Source organism: Thalassophryne amazonica, chromosome 20 (genome assembly GCF_902500255.1).
Source record: "Thalassophryne amazonica chromosome 20, fThaAma1.1, whole genome shotgun sequence".
In the NCBI taxonomy this organism is placed as follows: domain Eukaryota; kingdom Metazoa; phylum Chordata; class Actinopteri; order Batrachoidiformes; family Batrachoididae; genus Thalassophryne; species Thalassophryne amazonica.
In genome coordinates this window covers 43,009,596-43,037,093 of record NC_047122.1, presented here as the reverse complement: position 1 = coordinate 43,037,093, position 27,498 = coordinate 43,009,596, and the positions used below count along the sequence as shown (strand labels likewise).

At 40.8% G+C, this 27,498-nt stretch overlaps 1 protein-coding gene across 2 annotated transcripts in view; it reads left to right on the top strand.

The window, feature by feature from the left end:
* Window positions 1–27,498, top strand: part of pard6gb (par-6 family cell polarity regulator gamma b) — an 87,489-nt gene that overhangs the window by 43,283 nt on the left and 16,708 nt on the right. The window contains exon 1 of one of the 2 annotated variants that reach the window (XM_034160937.1): window positions 1,670–1,932. The exons of the other annotated variant lie outside the window; for it this stretch is intronic. Coding sequence (XP_034016828.1) covers window positions 1,809–1,932 — 124 coding nt within the window. The 5' untranslated portion in view covers window positions 1,670–1,808. Of the gene's footprint in view, window positions 1–1,669; window positions 1,933–27,498 lie in introns of those variants that run through there. 2 annotated transcript variants of the gene reach the window in all.

The window sequence follows — 27,498 nt, the reverse complement described above, 5'->3', positions numbered from 1 at the left end:
ATATTTCATGGGAAGTGTGGGAAGAGTTGCTTGGTCTGTTGCCACAGTGACCCAGATAAGCAGCAGAAAATGAATGAAAATATTTCAGAAAAAGTCCAAGGGGCAGCACAGGGGCTTAGAGGTTAGCACTGTTTTCTCACAGTTAGAAGATCCCCGGTTCGCTTTGTTTCTGTGTGGCGGCTCTGTGTTTCCCCACATTTGCATGGGTTCCCTACTGGTCCTCCAGCTTCCTCACACTTCCAGTGACATGCATGTTAGGTGAATAGATGGCTCTAAATTGACTGTCGGTGAGAGTGAGCGTGTGAAAGCGTTTGTCTGTCTATATGTGTCGGACCTGCGATAGACTAGCGTCCAGCCCGGGTCTACCCCGCCTTTCGCCCTATCACTGCCAGGAGTAATTTCAGTAAGAATGAATGTTTGTAACCTTTGCACTTATGTTTTTGATGTCTGAGCTTCTGATTTGATGTCTGATTTCTGATGCTTGCAAGCAGATCTTTTATCCTTTGCCAATGTAAAAAAAAAAAAAAAAAAAACTAGAAATCATCAGCCCTTTTGTGCAGTGAAGCAGTTATTCCCAAAGTGTGGGCTGTGGCCCCCTGGTGTGCTGTGAATGTACTGCATATGGGAGGTCATTTTAAAATAAATAAAACCTAAAAAAAAAAAAAAAACTCTCAAATTTGAAATAAAATTTAAAATTAAATGCGTGTTTGCTTTAAATGTAAGTACTTGTCTTACTTCATGTGTTGAATAAAGTGTGCTTACAAATTTGGGTGGGCAGCAAAAGATTTTCAGTTTTTCAAACTAGGCAGATGGCTGCAGTAAAGCCAGTGTCGCACACCAAACTGTCCGCCCTGCCTTCACTGCGCAAGCATCATTAGCCGCGGTTCACAGATTATCACTTCATTTCTGCTTCAAACTGCGCTTCAGTCATCATCTCTCTCAGCGACAGATATCTGAAGCTTATGTACAACAATCATTTCCACATAAATTCAGCATTATTTCATAATTAAAGACTGAGGAAGCGATCAGAGTGCCGCAGCTACACAAGCTGCTAGCTGATGTGTTCATTGCACGTCAGTCATTGCAAAGCGTCGCCAAGTATCGCCTCGTTTCTGCTTAAAACTGATTTTAGAGGTTTTACTTTGTCATCTGATGGTTAATAATTCCATTAATCCATTTGATCGCTTTGGGTGAAGAGACTCTGTCTCAGACGAGTGACTGAGCTCCTAAATGACGCATGCGCAGGGGAGGCAGGGCAGATCAATTTTTAGGGGTGGACCATTCGGTCTGCGACACCGTCATTGATTGGCTATTTCAGATCAGGTGGACTTTTGAGGTGAACAACTGTTTGTTTTAGTATTTTGTTTTGGAGCTGATTTTAATTAATCAAACTGGTGCCAGTAACTATGACCTGCATGTATTTTATTATTTATTTTAGTGATTGCTGTTCAGTAATTGGACATTGTATTAAATATTATGGCTATGCAACTTCGTTCTTTTTACATGCATTTTCTACAATGGTCTAAATTAAGTTATTGAAAACCAAGTTTAATTTTGACCAGCACTGTGTATTATTTGTTATCAAAAAAAGGAAAAATTGAGATTATTACAGTTGGAAAAATGTCATGGTTGAGACATCGTAATTTGTACTTGCTCTTTGCTTGTTATAGTGAATGGCCTTTAATTATTTTCTCTTTCATTGTTTCTAGTATGGAGCAGAATTCCGCCGGTTCTCCGTCAACAGGCTCAAGCCCGGAAAGTTTGAAGAGTTCTACAAGCTCATTCTGCACATTCACCGCATTGCCAACATGGAGGTGATGATTGGTTACGCGGACATCCACGGGGACCTTCTACCGATCAACAATGATGACAATTTCTGCAAGGCAGTGTCAACGGCTCATCCGCTGCTCAGGATCTTCATCCAGAAACAAGGTAGGATGTCAGGGGAAGTGCCTGGAGCGGTGTCACCACACATCAACAGTTACAAATGAAACTGGTTTAAAAAAAACTTTAAAAGCGTCTTTCTTTGCAACTTAATTTAAAGAGTGATTTCAGAGTGTGCTGCTTTTGAGCCTGCATTTGGTGGCTACTTTGGGTGGTTATGGGGGAGTTGTCATACCATCAAATATTGTGCAAATGCTAAACCGATAACATTCCACTTTTGTTTTAAAATAATTATTAAATAGGGTACCGCAGTCTAGTTTGAGGGCGGGTGCTAAAAAGATTAAATATGATACATATAATGTAATTTCTCTACTTCCTGGGGGAGGGGGGAACACGGCATTTTCAATGGGTTTTTGGGCAAATTACACGCAAAGAAAAAGTGACGATGCGGTGGAAAGCGGACATGTTGCGGTTTGTTTATGACCCGGAGCACAAACATGTGGAGGCGGTTTTGCAGGCGAGAGAACGGAGCTACTCTGGTTAGCTGTGTACGCTAACACTTTCCGACACAATATCTCCCACTTGCTTTGTCTTCCCTTCTCCACCGGGAACTGAAAAAAAAAAAAACACTTATGGTGATTGCAGCCAAAAACAAAACTACATCATTTTCCCGTGTGAAGTTATGCACAATGGAGTGCAGGTCCCCATAAGTGGTCAAATCACGCAGGGTTCAGATGAGACTGCAGTGCCCTATTAGCTGTGCCTTGGGTCATAATTACTGTGCTGACTGAAATCAAAACAGGTTTCCTCTTATCCACTTGCATGCTTGTTTCTGCTTTGAGAACTAAAGGCCTTTTTTGTTTACTTCATGCAAGTCATTGATGTATTGTGTGCTTCCTGCTGTCTTATTGGACCAGTCTATGTCTGCCTGGTAAAGTCCCATGTCTTATCCAAAGGAAGGGTTTGCAGGCAGATGAACACAAACGCGCACACACATACACACAGTTTGGTGGTTTGGCAGCCCCTGTAGAAATCAGGTCATTGAGCAAAGCCTGTATCCCAGCATACCAGACATTACTGAGAGACAAAAGATCTGCATGAGAAGGGAGCGACTCCTCACTGAGCTGCCTCCGTTTGTGCGTGCATGCATGGGATTGTGTATTTATTCAAAGTTAGCACCACGGTACCCTGAATGGGAACCAGTCCTCTTCTCTTACTCTCACAATCTCTTTCTCGTTGATCCAAAACTCTGGAGTGGGTCTTGTCTGTCTGCCAGCCAGCTAGGGAGCATACCAATGAATCTATCACCCTTCACATCTATTCATACCCCATTTTTCTTTGGAATTGCGCCTGGCCGGGTTGTGTAATGAACACATACACTCCAGGATGTTGTCAGTGTTCCTCAGTGGTTGAACTATAAAGCTTCCCACAGTGTGGTGGACTGAGCTTTCAGTTTATTACCCAAAGCCATCAAAATATGGCCATCGGGTATTGCAAAGGCTTTGCGTCTGTCCGTCTGTGGTCAGCATCCTAGTACTGCCAGAGTCTTTAAATTCACAGGGAACATTCTTGGGGCACAGACCTCGGACAAATTTAAAGATGGCTAACCTTGGCCTATTTTAAGAGGTTTCCTATTTTTATGTTATGTATCCTGCAAATCTGCTTTTTTTTTTTCTTTTTTTTTTTTTTTTTTTGGTGGGGAGGAGGAGTGATAGCCAATCAGAGTAGAGCGGCAACGTGACTAGGGCTGCCTCGACTAGTCACGACTACGTCGACTGTTGAAATCGTCAACTAATTTAGTAGTCGACGAGTCATTTGCTTTGACCCTTGAACCAATGAAGCAGTGCTTCGAGCCACTGCTTCGTTGGATCTTTGCTTCACTCCTCTTTAGAAGCGGCAACTCCGCTTCTTTATCCCCTCTCAGAACCATTAAATATATGTCAATCGTGAGTCAGTTTTGTGCGGATTAAAGTGACTAACTGGGAGTCTTGTCTTGTTGTGAGAAAGAAAAGAGAATTGTCCTCTGTTCCGTTGCTCCAAACGCTGCGCCGCCAGGTCAAGTTAGAAAGATAAAGTCCACTTGGAATTAATAACTTCAAAGCAAATCACCATTTAAATCAAATGACACCTCTTTCCAAACGTTATAATACAAACAAGAACTGCAATCAATCAAATGTTTTTTTTTTTCCTCCCAAAATGAGACGTCCTGGCCCAAGACTGTATGGCTGCAGACCTGCAGACTCCAGCAGCCAGCTCAGCTCAGATGTATGGAGTGACGTCCTTGCCGTTAATGTCTGAAAGGAAATGTTTTTTGACAAACTACAGATTTTTTTTCTGTCTATGTCCAGAGATCAAGGATCCAGTGACCAATTTCATATTTATTTACTTTAACACTCAATAAAATGTTGACATAGAAAACCTGTAAAGCCTACTTTTAGCACACAGAAAATTCACAGGAGGTATCGATAGGAGGAATCGGATTGATAAGCGGAATCTATAATGGTATCTATCGATAAAATGCGATAAGCTGCAATTTATGTATGATCCGACTAGTCGACTAATCGCAAAAATAATCGTTGACTAGTCAACCATCAAAATAGTCATTTGTGGCAGCTGTAAATGTGATGACATTGGCTGGTCTCTCTCTGGTTGCTAATTCAGCATGGCAGAATCCGCTCTCAACCCAAACCGCTGCGTTTCTGCAGTCCGCCCCCCCGGCTCTGGCGAACTTTGTGTAGCATGAAAAGTCACGGACACACCCCAGAATTCAATATGAGCATTCATACCAAAACAGATTTGCAAAAAATGTGATTTGAATTACATTTCAAACTGCAAGTGAGACTTGAAACTGATTTGGGGTTAAAAATGATTTCATGAGACTTTTGACTGTACAGAATTGCAACATGGAAACAGATTCAAATTGGATGTGCACATAATTTGGATGTTTTACTGGTGGTCTGAGGCTCCTGAGAGCTTTCTTATGATGGATGATTTGAATGTGCCAGTTCAGTGCCTGACAGGACCTCGTTTTAAGACCAAGGCGCTTACATGAGCATCAGTGGTATTGTCATCTAGATGACATGGGTGCTGGGTAAAAAAATGATATCTCTGTCAGGTGGAAAATTGCAGTGACACTTGTGCTGTGCACAACTGTACACCTGGCGGAAGGTAGAGTCCAAATTGTCTCTGTCACCTGGGATGTTGTTTATTGCTGAAAGCAGCAGATTGATTTCTCTTTGTTGTAGGAAGGTGCTTAGTTTTTGTTGTGGTGTTAAAACACTGTCATGGTGATGTGCGGGTAAGGAATGTGTGTTGTTGTGACTATTGACGCTACAGTAGTGTGATCATCCTCAGCTTCACTGCAGGCTATTGTTGGTGGCCGGACAAAGAGAAATGTGTTGCCACTGTGAAAGCACCTCATGTCTGCGATGAGCAGACCTGCCACCATTACGTCGCCTGTAGAGAAAGCATGTGAATGCGGTAATGACTGTGTCAGACAGTACCAACCCACCAGCACAGGTCACCAGTGGGTATTCAGTGTGTTGCCCAGCCACCCGAGATGAAAGAAAAGACTTTCACAATTTAACACAGTGATTCAGTCTTGACTCTGAGAACATTTTAGCATGCTTAAATTGGACTGGTCTTTCATATGCATATTAGTGCTTAAAAAATAACATTAATTTAGCCTGTTCCCGATGGGAGCATCCCAATAAAGGTTTTTATATCGTATGTTTATGTCTCTTTAAAATGGCAATGTTACACCTTGGAAACAAATGCTCATTGTACATTAGAAAGGACTTTACAAGTTGAAGATCATACACAAGTAGAGACATAAAGAAAGGGTAGGCGTGAAAGAGTTTCTAGCGCTAGACGGCCACAAATGTCTGCATATGAAGGAGTGAAACTGCTGTTACACTCGGTGTTGCAGATCGAAAGGGCCGCTCCTAAAAACTGGTTCGTCCTGCCTCCACTGCGCATGCGTCAAACCTCTAACTCATTCTAAAGTCAGTTTTAGCAGAAATGAGGCAATACTTGGTGATGCTTTGAAATGACTGACGCGTAGTGAATGCATCAGCTAGCAGCTTGTGTAGCTACGGCGCTCTGATCGCTTCCTCCATCTTTTATGATGAAATAATGCTGAATTTATGTGGGAATGACTGTTGTACAAAAGCTTCAGATATCTGTCGCTGAGCTAGATGATGACTGGAGTGCAGTTGATAATCCCTGAACCGCGGCTAATGACACATGCGCAGTGAAGGCAGGGCAGACCGATTTTTAGGGGGGACCATTCGGTCTGCGGACACCGGCCGAGTGTGGTTCCGTTTTGTGCCGTGACAGACCGTGGCATCAGGTCTACTCAAGTAGGCACACAAATTAGCAAAAGATGGGAGAAGTTTTGTTTCTTTTCTCCCAGCACCATCAAGTGTCCACACTCAGCTCAGGACAGACTAGTCCAGTCTAGGTGCAACTCTGGATAAACCTTATATGCACTCTGTGGTTAATGAGTGATATCTCAGGGCCCTCTGCTCCACGGTTTGATTATGACAACTTATGTTGAGGTGTCTGCACTGATCACAAGGTGACTGAAGCAGCCGGTCCGTCCAGTAAAACTCTGAAAATTTTGAGCATTTTCAAATCTCCCACCGAGTGAAATCAGCCGTCCTGACTTATGCTAAAGGATGCTGAGCAGTGTGTCGACTTCCTCCCAGGACACACCAGAGCCACGTCAGGCTGCTGCTCAGGAAAACTGTGCTGAAGTCAGAGCTGCTTAAAAATGTGATGAAGACACACACAAAAAAATGGTGAGAGGAGATATTAAATTCTACCAGTGTCAACAGCAGTTTTTGTGGTTGACTTAAACTTGTGATGTCCATGTGCTGGGTGGTGCGTTAACGTTTAAACAGCTACAGAGTCCAAATATTTAATCTGAGTCTCTATTAAGAGACTCAGGTCAGTTGGCATTGACTTGAGTCTTTTTAACTGCAATACAGAATTCAGTACCAATTCTTTAATATTTATATATTATATGCTGGAGGAAAAAAAAACTTTTAAATTACAGGTCAGTGACATAAGTGTTTGATAATTTAATGCCAAAATGAAACTGCAGTAAAATCACAAACTTAATTGTTTCCTACAGATTGCTGATTGCATTTATGGTTACAAAAAACTTACAGGTTTTGCTGCATTGTGTTGACCTATAGATTGTATTTATTGGCAAACTGAGCCCTGTGACAGAGCAGAGGTACTGCAGAACAAGCAACATATAACCCTCGGATTAAACAAAGGATTCAGTTATGGATCAGGCTTATGACCTATCCTCCATAAAACTCCCACTATCAGGGCATTTATGAAATAAATAAAACTGTAGAAACTGTAAAATGCTGTCCGGAAAGTCACCTTATCGCGCCTCTTTAGAAGATTTGTGGTCGGCGTGGAGTTGACAAGCCACCTCAGCATCTGGAGCTGGGCTACTTGTGTGACTGAGTGTGTGGTGGGTGCTTGATTGTAATAGTTCAGTCAAACAAAAAAGATTTGGATTGTTGTGCTGGCACCTGACCGGACACACTGCTGAAAAACACCCGAGAAATATGAAGTTGTTCTAAAATGTTCACACGTGTGCAGAAACATGCAAATTAGGATGTAGGTAATCCTGACAGAGAAGACTGCTGTAAATCTGTATTATTATGTACTTTATTGCTCTGTCATAGACGCTGACTGATATTAGAAACAATAAACACAATGTAAAAGAAGTCAGTGTGTAGATGTGTTAACATGACAAAAGACTGTTGCAGTCAGAAAATTTTAGTCAAAGAAAATTGTGAGGCGTTGTCAGCCAACTGCTCATTTTCTGCACTAGTAATGACTGTAGTAATGTAGATGACAGTCTGCTGTAAGCATGTGCACAATCTAAAACAAGTACAGCAAGATCGAGTTAAAAAAAAAAAATCACATAAGGCATATACATTGATTTTTTTTTTTTTTTTGGGGGGGGGTTTTTTCCCCCCTCCCTGTCCATGCACGTATGCTATTTTGTCATCCTTGGGAAGAAAAAAAACTTTTTTTTGTGAGATTAGTTTTGGGTGAGATTCTAGTTGTTGTTGTAGACGGTACCAGTGGCATGCACACAGATCGAACTTCAACAAAGAGATAATCCCAGTTTGACAAATGTTCTGATAGTTGATATTAACAGAGGAGACACGGTTGTGTCTACATTACTTCATATCTAGAATTCTGAGTGACTGCGATTACAGCTTCATTACCCCAGCGGTTATCCACACCTGTGAAAGCTGCAGGGTCAGATAATCAAGGAGATGAGGCACTGCAGCACAAATAAAAGTACCCAGAATACCTCTGACATTTGGACAGAACTGTGAGTGCAGCCAAAGGCCTTTGGCTGCGTATTTATGTGGAGATAAAGCAATGCAGCCAGCAGGCAAAAAGGTGTGGATTTTTTTTTTTTTTTTTTTTTTTTTAATTCTGTAGCTGCTGTGACACGATGCAAGACTTTAATGCATCACAGCCTTTTCCTGAGGATCCATGCTCAGCAGACATGTTTTTCTTATGTTCTTTAAAGCTGTAGGGCCACCCACATTTCACTAAACTGGCAAATTTAGTTTCTCCTGAAATCCAAGTATTATAATGTCGGTTTATTTTTGAAACATGTTGTAAAATTACAACGCATTTTAATCAAGAGAACATTTATCTTGGAAATTCCATAACAAATGTTTTTCTTTTTAACACAGTCTACAGTAGGACGTGTGTGCGTGGGTGCGTGCATGCATGCATGAGCTTTTAAAAGACCGAAAGTTACCTGATGGGATGCTTACATCCGTGAAATGTCTTGTAAATCACTCCAGAGTTATTATCAGATTACAAAAACAGTGTTTTTTATTTTAGAAGTGTTTATTTCTTGCAGGCTTTTACATATATGAGAGCCGTCTTAGATTTACACATACCTGCTGCGGAATGTTTTCCACGATGTTGGAGGACGAGCCAGAGAGGCTGTACCTCTCTACTCTGATTGGCTGGCATCGTGTGCTTCCCATAATGCTTCACGCAAGTCTGGGGAAGTCCCCATGTGATCTGTGACATCACTGTCACAGACTGTATTGGTCTTTACCGGTGCTGGCGAAGGTAGTTCAAAGTCATCTGTTCTCTTGGTATTTTCCCTTCAGGGGAAGTTTTTATTAATTTTTTTTTCTAAACAGTGTGAATTTTGATTGTATTGGTAATGCCATATTATGAATCCCCTACTTGAAAACTGATAAATAAAATTATAGTGGTGCCGGTGAAAACTCTTGGCCCTATACTTAAAGTTATAAATGTGTTTTTGCAGAACCTATCTTGACAGACTGTGTACAGAGACGCAACAAATTACACATTATAACAGGAACACTTGACAGATAAATTCTTCCTGTCATGCATTCCGTGTCACCATATGAAGATGCCTCTGTTTATTGGAAACATGCAGGATTGACTTTTTGTCCTGTTTCTGCATGTGCACATTCACATCATATCCATATTCAATGATGGAACTTTGCATCATTATGCTTTTAATGCACCTTTTTTCTTGACATTTCCAAATGTTTTGGGTTTACCTGTGCAAGCTAATTTGGACCACTAATACAAGATTACAACAGATAACTTGATTTTAATATAGATACATCAGAATATATTCTGTACTGTGTCTGCGTGTTTCATTGCTTTGTGGATGCAATTCAGTCGATTGCAAAGTTGCATGCAATCGAAACAACTAAATGCCATGACTGAAACAAGGAATGCTTTCCGCATACCGGCACAACTATTTTTGTCCTTGAAAAGGCACTGCTTCATTGTTTTGCTTCTTTATACTCTTGTCTCTGGTGCATGCACAGAACATCAGAATCATTAAGTGTGTGTGTGTGGTTTCTTCAGCAAGGCCTCAAGGTTTGCCATAACGGCAATGGTGAAGTGAATTGGCTCATTAACCTCTTAAACCTGAGCGTTTCCAAATTTGGGGCCCCGTTTTGGAACATTTGAACGCTCATAACTAACCAATGCTGACACCAACATACACTTTTTATACATCAAAATGTCAAGCAAAGTCTCCTCTACAAAAGTCTCCACTTCAGTCACATATCAACTAACCACAGCTCAAACGCCAAGCAAATAAAAACATAAATCAGAATTCATTTTTGTGCAAAAAATACCTCATTTACTCCTACCAAGTATTATTACTTTCAATTTTTTGCATCCACAACATCCCTAGGGACCTGTCTTTTAGCTGATCCAAAGTTTTGCATTTTTGTCCTTGTACAAGCTGAGAAATAAATCATAATGTATGGGTATGTGATTTTGGTGAAATAGGCCCTAGGGCTTAAGAGGACCCATACATTGATGGCTACATTTTGAAGGAGAAACCAGCAATTGTCAGTCCATCACTGCCATTTTTATTTTATTGGTTTTCCTTACAATTACATGATCGCCAGCTTGCTACTTTTAATTCTACCCGGTTCTTATTGTAATACTGTCCCTTACAAAGTCAAATTGTTTCGCACTTTAAATTCATTCAAAGTCACAATGGAAAAACAGGCCTGGATTCTGAAGAACATCTCTCTCGCAGGAGATCCATTCGTTCAGAACCTCGATCAGTGGGCTAAAACAGTTTTTATAAAGCACAACATGGGCATGACAAAGGCGGACCTCATTTTGCAAAATCCTTCCCTTATTGGTCCCTGTGGGCATTCAAGGGTGGTCCAGCCCCCTGCCCATAACCCACGTGATAATGGGACATATGATTTATATTGTAACTTCAATCTCTTGTTCTAAATGGTAAAACCAGTTCAACCCAGTTCGACATGCGCGTTTAGACAAATAACAGACTAAAAGTATATCAAACTCAGAATATAACCATTTAAGTAAAGTAATTACTTAATACCAAAACAAATAACAAAGCAAAATAATAGATAAACACACAAATACGAGGTCTATTAGAAAACTATCCTACCTTTTTATTTTTTTAAAAAACTATATGGATTTGAATGACGTGCGATTACACCAGTCATGCTTGAACGCTCGTGCGCATGCGTGAGTTTTTTCATGCGTGTCGGTGACGTCATTTCCTTGTGGGCAGGCCTTGAGTGAGATGTGGTCCCGCCCTCTCGCCTGAATTCCTTTTTCACATGCTGCTCGAGACGGCGCGCGTTGCTTCATCAAAATTTTTTCTGGACCTGTGAGGAATATCTGAGTGGACACCATTCGAGAAATTAAGCTGGTTTTCGGTGAAAAGATTAACAGCTGATGAGAGATTATGGGGTGTTTCTGTCGGTGTAAGGACTTCCCACGGAGCGGGACGTCGCGCAGCGCTTCCAGGCGCCGTCGTCGGCCTGTTTCGACCTGAAAACATCCTAATTTAAGGCTTAATTCACCCAGGACGTCATGAGAGAACAGAGAAGATTCAGAAGAGGCCACCATGAGGACTTTATGCGGACATTCCACTGTTTAAGGACATTTTTTAATGAAAGACATGCGCACAAATTCGCCGAGTCCTTTCCGTGACGACTCGGCGAATCTGTGTGCGCTGCGACAGGAAAAACACCTCCGTGTTGAAAACCATTTGTAAAATTCAGGCGGCTTTTGATGGCTTTCAACAAGTGAGTAACTGAGAAATTGTTTAACAGCTTGGGCATGTTCCAACTTGCCCGTTAAGATTTCCAACGGAGGTGTTTTTCCTGTTGCGACCCCCCGCGGTCGGGTCCGGCCCGACATGCGACTCTGCCCGCACGTTCTTTCATTACAAATGTCCGTTAACAATGGAATGTCCGAATAAACTCCTCATGCCGACTTCTTCTGAAAGTTCTCTGTTCTCTGACAACTTACTGGGTCAACAGAGCCTGAAATGTGGAAGTTTTCAACTTGAAACGGCGAGATGCTGCCACCTCAAAGCGCAGCTCGCCGTCAGGCACCGTGGGCCGTCCTTAAAGCGACACTACCAGACCAAAATCTCTCATCAGCCGTTAAAATTTTTGCCGAAAACCAGCTGAATTTATCGAATGGTGTCCACTCAGTTGTGCCTTACAGTTTTGAAAAAATTTTGATCAAACAAAGCAGCAGTCTCTGAGACATTCCTAAACAATGAAAAAATCAATGAGAGGGTGGACGACTCCTCACTCAAAGACTGCCCACAGGCGAATGACGTAACCGACAGGCGTGAAAAAACTCTTGCATGCCCACGAGGGTTCAAGCATGTCTGATGTAATCACACGTGATTCAAATCCATATGGTTTTTGAAAAAATAATAAGGTCGGATGGCTGGCCAGGGTTGAGTTTGTCTTTATCCTTTATTCATGCTATTCTCTTGTTTCAGTTAAAAGTAATGACAGGACTGCAGTGAGAAAGAGATAAGCCTGTGCAAGCAGACAAGAAAAAGTCACGTATGAGCCCGAAATGCCTTCCATCAGTTTTTTTTTTTTTAGGTTTTACAGAGTTGTTTCCACACACTTTTACTTTGATTCTGTGTTTCATTCATAGGGCAGCAGAACAGGCAAATGAGGCGTTTATGGTCTAGACTCGTGGAAGTTTTTCACATGCTGTGTATTTGTGCTATTGTGAGTGCACTTTTTTCTTGTGCCATGCCAAATAAATCCATGTCTTCACTTTGGAAAACGTTTCTGTGCCGTAAAATGTTTAAGTAGCCTGTGTGGGCTTCTCAGTAAAACCTGTGTGTGGCCTTTTCTCTCCGTCTTCAGACAATGCCAGCCATAGTTAAAGTGTGATGGAGATGTCTGGTGCCTGCCAGGAACAGGACGGAACAGGCAGGCATGTCTGAGTGCAGCTGCCTCTCCTTGTGCAAAGCCTCCTCAGCCGGCTTGTGTCATGGGGTGAATCATGTCATTTGGTACTAAATTGACAGTGTACAAAATCTAAGATTGTGATGGGCGCTAGAGGAACTAAATGCTGTTGATCTTTACCAGTCAGGAATGTTGTTAGCATTAAACTGCTTTGATTATAGGCCTATTTACAATTTCTTTTCTTTTTAAGCTGTGAAATATGTGGATGGCGAGATGGATCTTACGTTTGCAGTCAGCATTCCAAACACATCAATCCAAAAATGTGTTGCTCATTGGGTCCAAGTGCAGTCTGTGATACAGCTGACTGCTGTATTTGCCGGAGAGAATTCAGTTTTTATCATTCTGTTTTAGTCCTTTCACGTGTGTGATCTTACTTGTCAGGCTGATCGCAGTGTGTTTTAATGGCACTAGAGCTGCCACGATTAGTAGACTAGTCACGATTACGTCAACTATCAAAATAGTAACGATAATTTAATAATCGACGTAATCTTTTTTTTTTTTTTTTTTTTTAAGCTTGTTTTTCTCTCATACCGCTGCTGTACGATCCGCTGACTTTGTTCTTGACGCACATGTGCAGCAGTGGTAATCCGGGTCAGCCGTGATGTCACCGGAGAAGTTATGCCCAACCCATGTCATGGCTCGCCAGCAACGAAGCTCAAAAGTTTGGGAGCATTTTAACCAAATTAAAGAGGAAAAACTTGGAGTGCAAAATCTGCAAGGCAGAACTTGCCTTCCACAGCAGTACAACGGCGAGTACAGGAGCATCTAAGAAGGAAACACATTGTGGCTGATTCTGACAAAGCGAGAGTCGTCTCTGTAAACTAACTGGCTAGTTAGCCGCTAACATCAATGTCTGTAGTGAGCTACTAACGTAGCTGTAAACGTTAACATTAACAATGACCATTTCATTAGCCTTAGAACACATATGTGTTTGCTGTAATGTTATAACAGCGATGTCATATTTGAATAGGAAATGTGATAATGCTAATGTTCTATAACACTACGTTACAGTGCTAAAAAAATATGTTCCTCTTCAATGAATGACTTGTTACCAAGTAACCTTGAATGAACTATGATCTTAATTCTTTATTTTAGTTAGCACATGAACAATTTGTTACCAAGTAAAAGTTGAATGACTTTCATTTTAATTGTCTTGATTTTTAGTTAGCAAATACCTTTAACACTTGAAGCTTGAAGCTAATGATGGTTATATAAGAGCTGCTGCATACTGGTGCATTAAACCGCAATATACGTATGATCCGAATAGTCGACTAATGGCAAAAATATGAGTGACTAGTCGATTATCTAAATCTTTTGTGGCCACCTTAAACGGCTCTACACTTTTCACAATTAAGTGCGGGGTGCTCCAGGGTTCTGGTCTAGCACTGCTGGTGCTCTCTCATTATGTTGCACCTCTTGGTCAGATTGTACTTGGATGTGATTGGCTTTCACTGTTATTCCTATGACCTGTAGATGTACATGTGTCTGTATTAGGTAATGTCTCACAGATTGCCAAAGTTGAGACATATGTGACTGCAATGAAAAGCTGGATGTCATCTAATTTTACTTTGGAACTCAAAGAAGACTGTGATGATTGTTGTTGGTCCTGTTAGATTGTGAAAATATGATTTCAACATCGTCACTAGCCATCACATCAAAAGAGTTAAAATCTTGGTGTGCTTTGACCTTCAGGGGATTCATAATATGGCTGCTAAAGAAGGAAATTGCTTCCCAGCACTGGCTTCCTGTGAGTGTGCAGATTTTAAAGTTCTGTTGTTGACCTATAAGGCTCTGAATGGTTGTACACGTGCACCCTCTTGCATTTTTCGTTGTGCTCTCAGGATGCAGATCTACTTGGTATTCTTAAAATTAAGGAGCAGTGGGCAGACTGTTTCTGGTCCATTTTGAAATGATCTGCCTGTAGATACATAGAAAGTCCAGTTCTTTGGACTTGTATTTTTTTCTGTTGCTTACAGTTAACATGGTTTTAACAAGTGTCGGTTAAAAAATATATATATATTGTACGATATGTGTCTCTTTGCTTATTTGATTTTTAATTTGTTTTTATTGGTTGTTAAACTTTGCATATTAACTCTTGTGTGTTTTATTATGCACTTTTTTTTTGCTTGCAAATGTTAGATCAGTAAAGCAATTACCAATAATTATGTACCAGCACAAATCCACACCACATCCACAAAGCAGGTCACCAGACAAGGGTCATTATGCCTTTGAATTGTCTAGAATGGAGATACGTGGAACTTTACCTGTAATTTGTAATCTATAAACACTCTTTTACACGCAGATTTTTTGTTTCTTTCCCCAACATAGCTATAAATACACATGCATGACCTTTTTTTAATCCTTGTGGTGTGATTGTCTTTATGCTCGCTGCCTCCCTCCCACACACACATCATCTCATTCTGAGGGCGGAGGCCTAGTGTTTTAATTAAACTTGTAAGGGCTATTGTGTCTGGCAAACCTATATTGCTGTTTGTGTTTCCTAAGTCCCTGCCTTCATTTGGTTTACGACCCTGCTTTGAACTGTGTCCCTACTCCCCCACAATGACGTTTCCACTTATGGGACAGGAGTGTCTGTCTCAGGGTCCTCCTAGAAGTAGAACTCCCATCTTGCACTTTTTGATGTTCTTTTTTCCCAGCTTGTTTTTGTTGTAACCTCATTAAAACCTTGAGTCTACATTATTTCTGATATTTATGCCAAAATCTGTTACTGTGAGTGGGTTCTTTTGTCTTTTTACTCAAGTACTTCAGATGTTTGGTTTTTTTTTTTTTTTTTGCTAGTTTTTAAAATTCATACAGAGCTCCTTTAATTCTCCAAGATGCCAGCTAAGTAGAAATTGACCTTGCATTGCATTTTAATTGTAGAGACAGAACTCTGTAATTGTACCCTGGATGTGGTGAATATTGCCAATTCTCTAGAGGCAAAACAACCTCCTAAGCTGCTATGGCCACCCTCAGCAGCATCCACCTTTTCAATAATACCAGACTACTTATTTTTGTGTGTGTGTGTGTAAATGGTAAATGGACTGCATTTATATAGCACTTTTCAATGGCCCAGTCACACGGCACTTAACGAAGGGCAACAAAGCCCTGACGAAACAAGAAATCTGGACTTTGATTGACTTTCTTTGGCATCGTTTAACCTTTGTGCAGCTTAGTTCCTGCAGCTGGCACTTCGTCAGGATTTTTAAACTGTTGAAAAAGTTGAATGAAGGGCAACGAAAACCTCAATTTGTCTGTTTTGTTTTGCTGTTGTTCTTGAAGTTTTTTAATCGTTTGTTTAGTTTTTGTAACGTTATTGTTTAATTTGACTTCACTGGAGCAGCTGAATGTTTTCACACAGTGCAGAAGCCGGTTTGTGAGCACTGAGGCTGCTGCTGCTTCATGTACCGTTGGAAATTACCTGACAAACTCAGCCTGCTTGCTTGGATTTTTTTTTTTGTTTGGGGGGTCAGCTTCAATGGGCTCAGGCACCTTACATAGGCCAGAATTAATCTTTTGTGTGGATATAATTAATTATTTTGCCACAAGCAACTGTTGAATTTGAAACAGCAAAAAAGTTGTGCAATTTCCGACTGTACGTGAATGCAGCATTCTGCGTGCGCTTATTATTTTGTATTAAATATAACAATATGAGTGTAGGAATGACAATCCAGTCCTTCTGTACATGTGGCAACTGGTAGTTGAATCAAAATGATGATATAAAGAGCTGTTCTGGAAGGTAGAATTCACGTTGTGGATCAGTGATCAGCTGGTGGAATAACTGCACATGTGAGTCAGTGTGTGCGTTCACACACACTGATTAATTTACTGCTCTGATATTCAATCATCTTTATATTTATATTCTCCCTTTTGACAGTTTTCTGTTATAAAATATAGAACAATACTGTGATACAGCAGTGATCAGAGCACACTTTTTTCTTTCTTTTTAATTGGAACAAGCCGGAGCGCGCAGCGTGTTGACAGACAGTGAGGATTCTGATGATGATGGAGATGATCCCTCTCTTGTTCTGGACGAGGAACCAGAGCAGGTGGTCCACTGACGTGCACACAGATCTCCACAGCTTCTGTTTGCAGTTTCTCCAGGACTCAGGTGCTATGAGCTCCGTCCCAGCAGCCGAGTCCTGGAACTCAGAGATGCAGACACACACTGCTCCAGCTGTGACTCCAGGCACATTTTTTTTAAAGTGTCGATCGTGAGCTTCGGTTTTGTTAAGTTCCTCTTTCGTCCCTTTTGCGCTCTTGCTTCGCAGGCTGTTCAGTGATAAAGCTCTTTCATCCACCTTTTCTCAATGAAATGTGACTTTTTTTTACTTTTTCCCTTCGTTCAGGAATCGTCGTCTGCCGTGTGACTAGGCCACAATGTTGCCTCACATTCGCCCATTCACACAGACACACTCGCACACAGATGTCAGGGTGCTGCCATGGAAGGCACTCACTACACACTGGGAGCAACTTGTAGTGGGGCAGTATGTGGAAAAAGATGTTCACTTCGGACAGAAAGTGTAAAATTTTGCATACAGGTGTATTTTCAATTGCTGAATTCAAAAATTGTCGGATCCAAGAGGTCTAACCATTGAACTACGATCTTGAATTCCAGTATGGCTGCTATGTTGAAACATTGATAGTCACTATCTTGGGACACAGGTTACTGAATTTTGGTACACGAGTATTTTCATATGCTGAATTAATAAGTTATTAATATAGAATAATTAATACATTTGCTATTAATTCATAATACAGTTAATTTAATTCTACTCTACATTCCACCTGCCACCAGATACCTGATAAGTCCTGAAAAATAAAGAACATAAGAAATTATTGCAATGAAGAGTGTCAGGCCTATTGTTATTCAAAGCTTCTGTTGCCTTCAAAAATATTATTGTATTATCAACAACCTGAAATGGACTCTTTAACAAGCATTTCACATAGGAACAGCCACCTGAAAATTGAGAAAAATGACGTGCTGTGAGTTAAGGCATGTCAGCCAGTCTTAAGTGTAAAATATCTGCCTAATTTACCCGTAAATGTACTCAATTATATTCTTTGCCATCAAAATGCTGCTGCATGTAATTTGGATTTCATCAAAACCAACAGATTAAAACCTGGTTCACATTGTTAGCATGTTTACACAGGACTTCTGCTTAAGTTCTTTTGAACTGGTTTCCCAGGAGAGCCTACATTTTACCTGGATTAGTGGACTAACACTCTAACCACTGAGCTATCCTGACTCCTACTGACAAACTGTCCGACTGACATTCAAAGGTGATGAGGTGTCAAAGATTGGAGTATGCAATCTAATGAACCAATAATATTGGCAGCCATCTTTAATTCTCATGTTGCTTCTGGATCCCTTGGAGAAAGCTCTTGGATCCAGCAAAATCTAAAATCAGCATACTTCAAAGATTTTGTATGCAAATTTGCGTACTTTCTGCTGCACGTGAACATGTTGGGCAATTTTTGTACATATCTGCCCCACTGTTGGGGATTAAGGACCTTGCCCAAGTGTCCTAAGTGGATTTTTTTTTTTTTTTTTTTTTTTTTTTTTCTGGTCCGGATGGGGTTTGAATCGAGGAGCCTCAAGCGCAACGCTAAACCACTAGACCACCGCTTTCCCCCTAACTTGGATGAAAAAGAATTGTGACTTTGCCTGTTTTTATGTGAGGGTTTTGTTCTTGTGTTTGTTTGCTTGTGTCTTGTGTTTATGGGTCAGGGAGGAAGGCTTTGTTTTAGACTATTATTAGAACTCAAGTCGGCTATCATGTGCATGTTTCCCAGGGTTTTTTGTGTGTGTGTGTGTGTATACAGTGGTCCCTCGTTTATCGCGGGAGTTGCGTTCTAAAAATAACCCGCGATAAGCGAAATCCACGAAGTAGTCAGCGCTATTTTTTGCAATTATTATAGTTGTTTTAAGTCTGTAAAACCTCTCACTACACACTTTATACACTTTTCTCAAACAGGCATTAACATTTTCTCACTTTTCTCTCCTGTATAAACACTCTTTTTTTCTTCTGGGCGAGAAGATTATAAACAGACACACGCAGAACTCCCTTCGCTCACTGCCTTCGGAGGTACGGATGCGGGACCCGCAAAGAATCCAAGTCCTCTCTCGGTGGCCACGGAGCTCTGCGGCTGCGGTCAACATCCACATCAAAACAGCGAGCGTAGTCTCTGGACCTGTTGCCAGATTTGGCGCAGCTCCGCACAGCGGACAGGAGGGCGGTGTGAGTGGCCCGCAGACTCAGTAAGTGCATCGGAGGCAATGAGAGCAATCCGGTGATGCCGACCGGTGGCGGACCGTGATATAAGGACGCAGAACACAATGGGCTGTAAAAAAAAAAAAAAAAAAAGCATGCAAAATATATATATATCTCAAACCTTATTTTGATGCGTGAGAATAATGCAGGTACGTCAGCGGGACAGTATGGGCTACCAATATAAACCTGGATTTGATTCCCAGTCACTGAATGGCACGGACTCCCTGTCCATGCCATTCAGACAAGATGCTTCCATTCCTTCGTCACAGTCCATCCAGCTGAAAATGGATACCAGCCTTGTCTGGTAAAGTAAAGCTGCTTTCTCACCTGGCCAAGTTGGGGTCATAACAGCTTGAGGTAAAACTCTGTGTACCATCTCTTATTGCTCCAAAGCAGCTCCCACCTGGCTACATTTGGCTTAGAGTCCTCCCAAGCAGGCACACCATGCTGCAAATTTGGGGAAAGTGTTTCTTGTTCGTTTTTTTTCCTTTTTCTGTGCAGTTTGGACGCCTGTCCCCTTGGGTGCCTCCTGCGCTCAACTCAGTATGCCACGGGGAAGGTGTGGGGCACTCTACATCCTCAACTCCTAATATTTCCCAGTGATTCTTTTGTGTTCTGCCTGAAAATGGGATGCAGACATGAGACATGTCTGCTCAGAGATGTACAAGGTGGTCGGGAGACAAAACACCTTAAAATTTCTAACTTTTTCAAACCGGACGTGAGCTTCCCCAGATTGTTACGATCTGTGCCAGGCAGCATTGTATCCCCCCCCGAGATACAAATGAGCTGTGCAAAGGCACAACGATGGAAAACTGTGCTGTACCCAGCCAGGTATAAGAGCTGCTTAACCTGAGATGGACTGGCATCTCATCCAGGGGCGGTCTGAGGCTTTCATCCGCTTCACACTGTTGAATCCATGGATAAGCCCCGGTGCTAATGGGACTTAGGACCTACATGGGGCTTCTCTATTTTCTTCTCTCAATTTGATGTTTTACTTGAGAATAATGCACCTTTAAATGTCACACTCATGGATTTTTATGGATAACTGAGACATTAAATGTTTCCTCTAATAGAAATATCACATTCAGAATTTTTCCAGTTTCCCCAAAAATCCAAATTCACTGCATTCGAAAGACATGTGCTGATGTTTCCCATTAAATTTTGAGAAATACTGGAGTGACATTTGTGTGTCGGGCAAAGTTGGACAGCTTTGATCATACAAAAATGTGCCTATGGCATTAAACATGCCATGTTAGTATCTGCAGAAATCACTGTCTGAATAACATTGTCTGCTAGAAAAGTCTGCACCACTTTGGATCCACTCAGAGGATCATTTGTTTTCCTCATCTCAGCAGCTGAACCAGTTAAACGAGGACAATGAAGAAGATCGATAAAGTTCTCGTCACTGCTGTTCCTTTATCAGTGCTGTCTCATAACAAGAAATGAGATGCTGCTGCTGTTGTTGCCTGCTGCGACAAAATACATCAGCGTTTAAAAAGATGTCCTTTCTGCTCTGCTTTGGCATGACAAAATGAGGATTTTCATTTTTTTATTTCACTGTTTGAACAATGTGTGGATGAAGCTGAGTGCCCATCTTATCAGTTATCAGGTTTTGTCTTGAACAAATCCATATGAGCAGGCAGTGGAAAATTCCCAAGCCACGTTTAGACCCCAACCATCAGCAACCTGGAGGAAGAGCGTGAGGATTTTGGGATATGGATGTTGGGTGGGTGTTAGTGGGTTTTTGAGGGAGGAGTTGCTGGTTTGTGCAGAAACAGTTTGCTGTGAGACTTCACATTGCAGTTCCTCCTTAATTACAGGCGTTACTTGAGGGACAAGGCCAGACATTGCACTACGTGTGGGTACGTGCCAGCATGGGAATACTCACGCTAATTCACACACATATAAGTGACAGAACACGGCTGCAAGCTTGTGGAGGATTATGTGGACTTGGAGAAGATTCTTTTTTTAAGCTCACTTTGTGAAAGTGTGCGCTGGCGCTTAAAGAATGCAGTTGTCCTGAATATGAAAGGTGCTTTCCCTCCTTGTCCTTCTCTAGCTCATGTACAGTTTATCATATTTTGTATTCTGGTGTATCCTTGCTAAGCTTTCAGCTGACGTTATACTTAGGATTAAATGACATGCTGCTCATTTGAATGGCCTTGTGATTTTGCATGAAGCCAGATGACTGTGGCAATATGCAGCTTTTTGGCAAAGACCTGATAAACCATGAGAGGATGCTTTCCTAAGCATGACCCTACAGAGGGATATTTGGAGATTCTATAATTACAATGAACAGTCCTTGCTTTGCATCACGACAGCTATCGTCCACCCCATACATAAATGCTAATGGAAAGGTCGCCTCCACGAACCACAGAGCTCGCTTTTATCCAGCTTGTGTTGTGCTGGTTTCCAAGAAAGGAATCATTTATGCTACATTGCATGCTTTTGTGGTCATAAATTAGTAAAGAAAAACAGTATACAGACCATTAACTTCAATCAGAAGGCTTGCACAAATATTTGCCCCATTTGTGGCAAATAGTTGTGTAGTTTAATTTTACAGAATGTCTGTTTTTAACAGTGCTACTGAGCATCAAGGCTTCTTGCAAGAGATTATTACCAAAACATATGAACACTTTGTCCTACAAACAAGCATACTCAGGTTTTGAATTGCGTACAGAAGAGGTTGGGAAGGTGATGGATATTTTCATTGCAGCACTTGAAGCCAATACATATAGTCTGGTATGTAAATATTTTGGTAGTGGCAATTTTTTGTCGTTTGGTGTCTCTGCAACCACAATACTGTTGAAATGACAGTCAAAATGTGCTTGTAGTAATTTAACAGTAACTAAATGGACAAAGGAAGGGATGGATACGTGAAGATTTTCAAATCACTGAAAATGTCTTGGACTTTATTTTCGCCGATCATTAATGAGATAAGATCAACTTTATTTATCCTGACGGAAATTATTTTGCCAGAGTATAGAAACAGTGAACAGTTGTTTTTGTTTATTTATTTATTTTTACAAGAAGTACCACAATTTAGGCAAAATGACTGGAAGACATTTGCACCAGATGTTTGACAATATTGCACATAATTCTAAATAACTCTGTTCGTTAAGTATTCAGCCTGCAGAAGGGGGTGATTATACAGTCTGAGTGCCACAGTAGTATTTGGCTGAAGGTGCTTTGACAGAACATCAGTGGTGGCATGCAGGGCAGTGGGAGGAGTGTGGTCAGAATTGAGCTTTGAAGTATATCTTGTGCAACAGGTGACAGTTCTGTACAGTCATGAACAGCATGAATCTTCTAACTACTTTTTTTTTTTTTTGTACATTACGGGTCTCGTTCTGAGTCATGGGCCGTGCTTTAGGGAAGAGCTGGATCAGACCTTTGCTACTGGGTAATTCTGCAAAGGCTTATTTGTAGATAGGAGAAACCTTTTGCAGGATGGTTGCAGTGTTTTCCTTGAAAATAACCTGATGTGGTCTTTCTGGAGGGGCAGTTGACTGGTTCGTCAGGGATGTTACTCTCATTGGTACCCCTTGTGGTTAACCACACTGATGAAGTCAGATGTTATTTGGGTGGTTTTCTTTACTCGGCTTTTTAGGTGCACGGAACAGAGCTTCAGGCTTTTAGTCATTAACCTTCTGTGGCCAGTTGGCAGATTTAACCACTGTTTTAAAATGATGAAATATTCTATTTGCTCTTTTTAATGAATTTCATGGTTCTTGTCTATATTGTATTCTATAATTAACGTAACATCTTACAAGGATAGCCACACATAGATTAATAGTTTAAAAGCATAAGAAATTCATGCTTCTTATTGGTTTGACTGTTATCCACAGCATACACATAAATATACAAGCACATTTGATTGGCTACAGTACAGTCAGTTGCCATAAATCACTAGGTGCCTGTGAGTTTGGTAAGAGCCCATACTAAGTGTGCCGTAATATTGACAGAATAAGTAGGATCTAAAGTGTGTAACTCATTACTATTGTGCCTGTAAGTTTGGCGTAATTGTCTTCAACGATTAAGATGTTCTGAAGGTTGTTTGTATGTTTTTAATATAACATACTTTTTGACATGGTATTTTCACATGTTCTCCATATTTTTATGTCAAGTGAAATATTTTCTTCTAAGTGATCACAGTTGTGTTTTCTTTGAGCTCTGCTTTGCTGTGGGTATTATGCCATGGAACTTCACATTTGTAGGTGATTTATTACTTTGGTGTGTGGTGGATAAATTCTCCATTTTATTTAACTCTTCATCAGTGCCCAGATTGTGACGATGTGAGAAACATATTGTCCAGATGTTCAATGGCAGATGTACTGTTGTATTAGGCAAGTGGCACCCATGATATCAAAATTGTCTTCTTCTTACAAATCACCCCCTTGGATTAATAAATATATACGTAGTTTTTACCATGAATGTCAAAAGTTTGAATGCTTATGGAAGTCCAAGTTTGAGATTCATAGGCTTTATTTGAAGGATGTTGTAACAGTTTTTAATGATATGCCAAAGGATGCCCATGCTGTATATACCAGTAATGTGGTATCATCTAATGAGAGAAACTTAAAGGTCTTGTTTTGATATCAATTGTGTTTCTTGTACTATGCATGTACCGTATCGATTAAACGCCTGGCCTTGTATAGGGGCCTGCCTCATTTGATGGCCGGGTAAAAACTTTGTCTGAAAAAAATAAGGGCCTGCCTTACATGAGCGCCGGGCCTGATTTCTGCTTCTGCAACTCCGTGGCCACGCAATGATGTGGGCGTGACCCTTTCAAAGTTCTTCATCATGTTGGTGGGTGTCGTAATGCAGTTTACTGCTGGAATAGTAGGAGGCGCGACATGGAGAACAAGGCGGGACTTTCTTTCCGCCTGCACCGCCACTGTTCCTGGTATATATACAGTCTATGGTTCCTGCTTGTCTCCCCCCACCACCACCACCACCACCTTTTTTCTGGGCCAGTTTGTCCCTCAACTAGCTCCACTTCTTTATACAAGCATCAACCTCCAAACCAACGTTGCGTGCAATTTCCCTCCATGAATTGCAGTTTTTGTAGTTTTTGACTCCATGTTGTAAAGTTGGTCATATTTGCGGACTTTTTCTGCCAAATGTTTCTCTTGATTCATGATCTAAATCTAAATGCAAAAACTTTTCAAATATGATGGGAGAGGAAGGAGTGAAACCAGAAAAGCGACCAGTCACAGCCCTTGAGGTCTCCATCGTTGTGTGTAGTTTCAGTTTTTGGTTGGTGCATGTCAGGCTACGGAGACTGGCTTGAAGAGGGTACACAGCGATACAGAGTGCCCTGATCTAAGCGGTTTTCTTTGGTTCGCCACACCCAGTGCTATGTGTGAAACCTAACACCATATTACAGTGCAGACAGCAAGCAGCATTTTGTTAATAATCACCGGCCTTAAATAAAGGTCTGCGTCGTTTAGGCACTGGGACATGGTTTGAAAAAATAAATGCATGGGTGTTAAATCAAGGAAATATGCACCTTTTTTGTTATTTGCTTGTTTTTTCACTTTCTTAATTACTTTGTGGAAAATGTAAGAAAGGTTTGCTCGACCTGTTCTCCATTGTCCAGCCACCCAATTATAGGTTCTCAAAGCCATGAAGGTTTTGATTCTTTTTCCTCTGTGTCCTTGGAGGATATTACTCTGACATTATGAGTAATATAAAACAATCATCTGGTCCCCTTGATGTTTAAATGATGTTAACTCATTTGGTTCTTATTTGGTAGCTTGACTAAATCTGTTTTTTATGACTGGGTGTGTTCCTAATCATTTCATGTATGCAGCTGTTGAACCGTAGCTGAACAAACCTCATCTTGATCCATCGTCACCTGTAAATTACAGACCTACACAACAACACCAGTATTGGCTTCCATTTTAGAAATCATTAAAAACCTTTTGATTTTAACATTTTAAGTTTAGCAGTGTCAAGCACCTGAGTATATCTCAGACCTTTTAAAAACTTATAGGTCCCATCACTGTTAAGGTCCTCAGCCCAAAGATTATTGGAGTTCCACTAATAAAAAACGTGGTGCTTTTCAAACTGTAGCACCTAAACCTTGTAATGAGTTACCCGTCGGTCTTCATAAAATGTATACTGTCAACAACTTTTGAAGACATTTTTGTTCAGACAGGCATTTGGGTAGTATTTCTTTATCATTTTGTCCTTTTACATATCTTAACTTTTCTAGGATTATTGTGCATGTTTTACTGTAGTCCTGGCATTTTCTTGCATGATGCATGTTAGTATTGTATTTCATGATTCTGTCGATGAAAGGTTGTATATAAATAAATTTTACTTACTGACTGGTATTATTTCAGAATGAGTGTTTCTCATTACTGTACTCATGATGTTGGGTTATGTTAGCACTGGATATCCTTTGCTCAAGCCTGTTTCCTGTATCTCATTTCAGCATTAAATAACTTTTTAGTCAGACCACATAAAGGTTAATCTCAGCAAGTTTAGTAGTCTGGTTTGCTGTCTGGCATTAAATCCACTATGATTGAATGATGCTGCAGAGTTGCTCAGACTTTTGACCTTCAGCTCTTGTTCTTAAGCACAATATGCTTTTTACTTTTTTTTTTTTTTATACACTCCTGTGCTGACTCACAAAGGTCTGGGTGGAATAGAGACACCATGAGAAGACACTAGCCCTTATCCCACCCACCCCCTCTTTTCCAAACACGTGGGCCATGAATTGGTGTTTGAGTCAGGCCAGCTCAGCAGTTCATGATTTGAGAGGAAGGAAAAGAATGGAGGAGGGGACGAATGAGCGCTGACTCTTGTCCTGATATGAAATGTGTCCTAGAGACTTACAGAAACAATGGACACTGACAGCTCGTGGGGAATACTCCCACAGTCCGTTTTGACTCTGTGTGCCTATATTAGATAGGGGTAGGTTGACTACGGAGAAGAGAAGAAAATGGAGTTAGTGGAGCAATGCAGGAGCAGGAACAGATGAGGATATGTGTCACCACACAAGGGAAGATCTCTGTGATGGTGTGTGGCTGGGTAAGGGATGCCGCTGAGAGTGGAACTGGGGCCTGTTCAAACTTGTAAAGGATTTACACAGTCACATGTACGGAGCGAGAGGCCCTCACCAGGAGACCGGGGGGTGGTGGGGGGCTGTTGTCATTGACCCTTATTGTGTCAGAAAAAAGGGTCAGTGATGGTACTCTACAGAAGCAATGTCCACAAAATGCAGCAGCTATGAAATCTCACATCATATCTCTTTCCCAAAGTAAATGTTTGAGTTGTGGCAGGTTTCAGCCTTGTGCACTTGTGCGCTTGTATAAAGCTGAAATATACAATTCATCTGCAGAGATCATATTTTCTGTGGCCACCTGTAATCTGTTAATTGTTTTGAATCTTTTCTTTTTGAATCCAAATGGTCTGATTTCAGATTCTTAAATGTGAATACCTACTGGTTTATTTTACTAGTTTCTTTACTCCGGTGGCAGTAAACTGAATATCTCTGGGTTATGAACAAGACAAGACATTTGAAGGCATCATCTTGGACTCTGAAAACATTAGAAATTTTTCACCATTTTCTGACATTTTATGGATGCAACAACTAATCAGAAAATAATCAAAGGATTAATTGATTTGTTATTGTGGAGAATAGGTTAATGCATTAAGACCAATTTGAGATGGATGTTCTTGGCCCAGTCCAGTATTATATTATAAATCCATGAAGGCAAGTTGACCCAATTTCCATTTATTTTTAAAAAAGACAAATTACTCAATTGCAGTTTTCATGTTGTGTCAGATTTCTTTTTCCCGTGTGTGTGTGTCTGAGAGAGAGAAATCTTAATCCTCCTAGCCTGCTTGCTGTCTGTCAACCACACCTGATAAAAGATAAGAAAGTGTCTCACAAAAACAGGCAACACAGCCTGAAGTCACTTTACTCATGTATGGACCTGGTTAAGTTTACGGAAACCAGTCTACTGAGCTGCTTTCACACAAGGACATTGGCAAAAGTTGGTAAAGATAAAAACATTCTTCAGCAGTTTGGTATTTTTACAGGAAGAAACAGCAAGCAGACCAAACTCGGTGCGGTGACTATCTGCGATGCAGATTCTAACAGGACCAAACAAATAAAGATAGACTTCCCAAAACAAGATGAGGAATTTCATGAAAAAGTACAACTTAAAATGTCCTCAGTGTTGGTTGAGAATGTGGCATGTGTTTAATATTTAAATTTTGAGTTTTTATTGCAATTATTTCCTTTGAAATTACATAAAATGTGCATATTCCTAGTTAAAACTTTATATATCCAGTATATATTTATAAGGAAAGGATCCATTATTTTTTATTTTGCAATTTATAGTGAAATTCATTATGTCTTCTTATTGGTACTAAGCAATGAAATTTCTATAGTAGGGCAACTTTGGTATCTGTGAGCCAGATGGCAGTGAAAGTTTTGTGGTGTGTAAATCAGCAGCATGTCGTCTCTGTTTTGGGAATATACACGTGGTCAG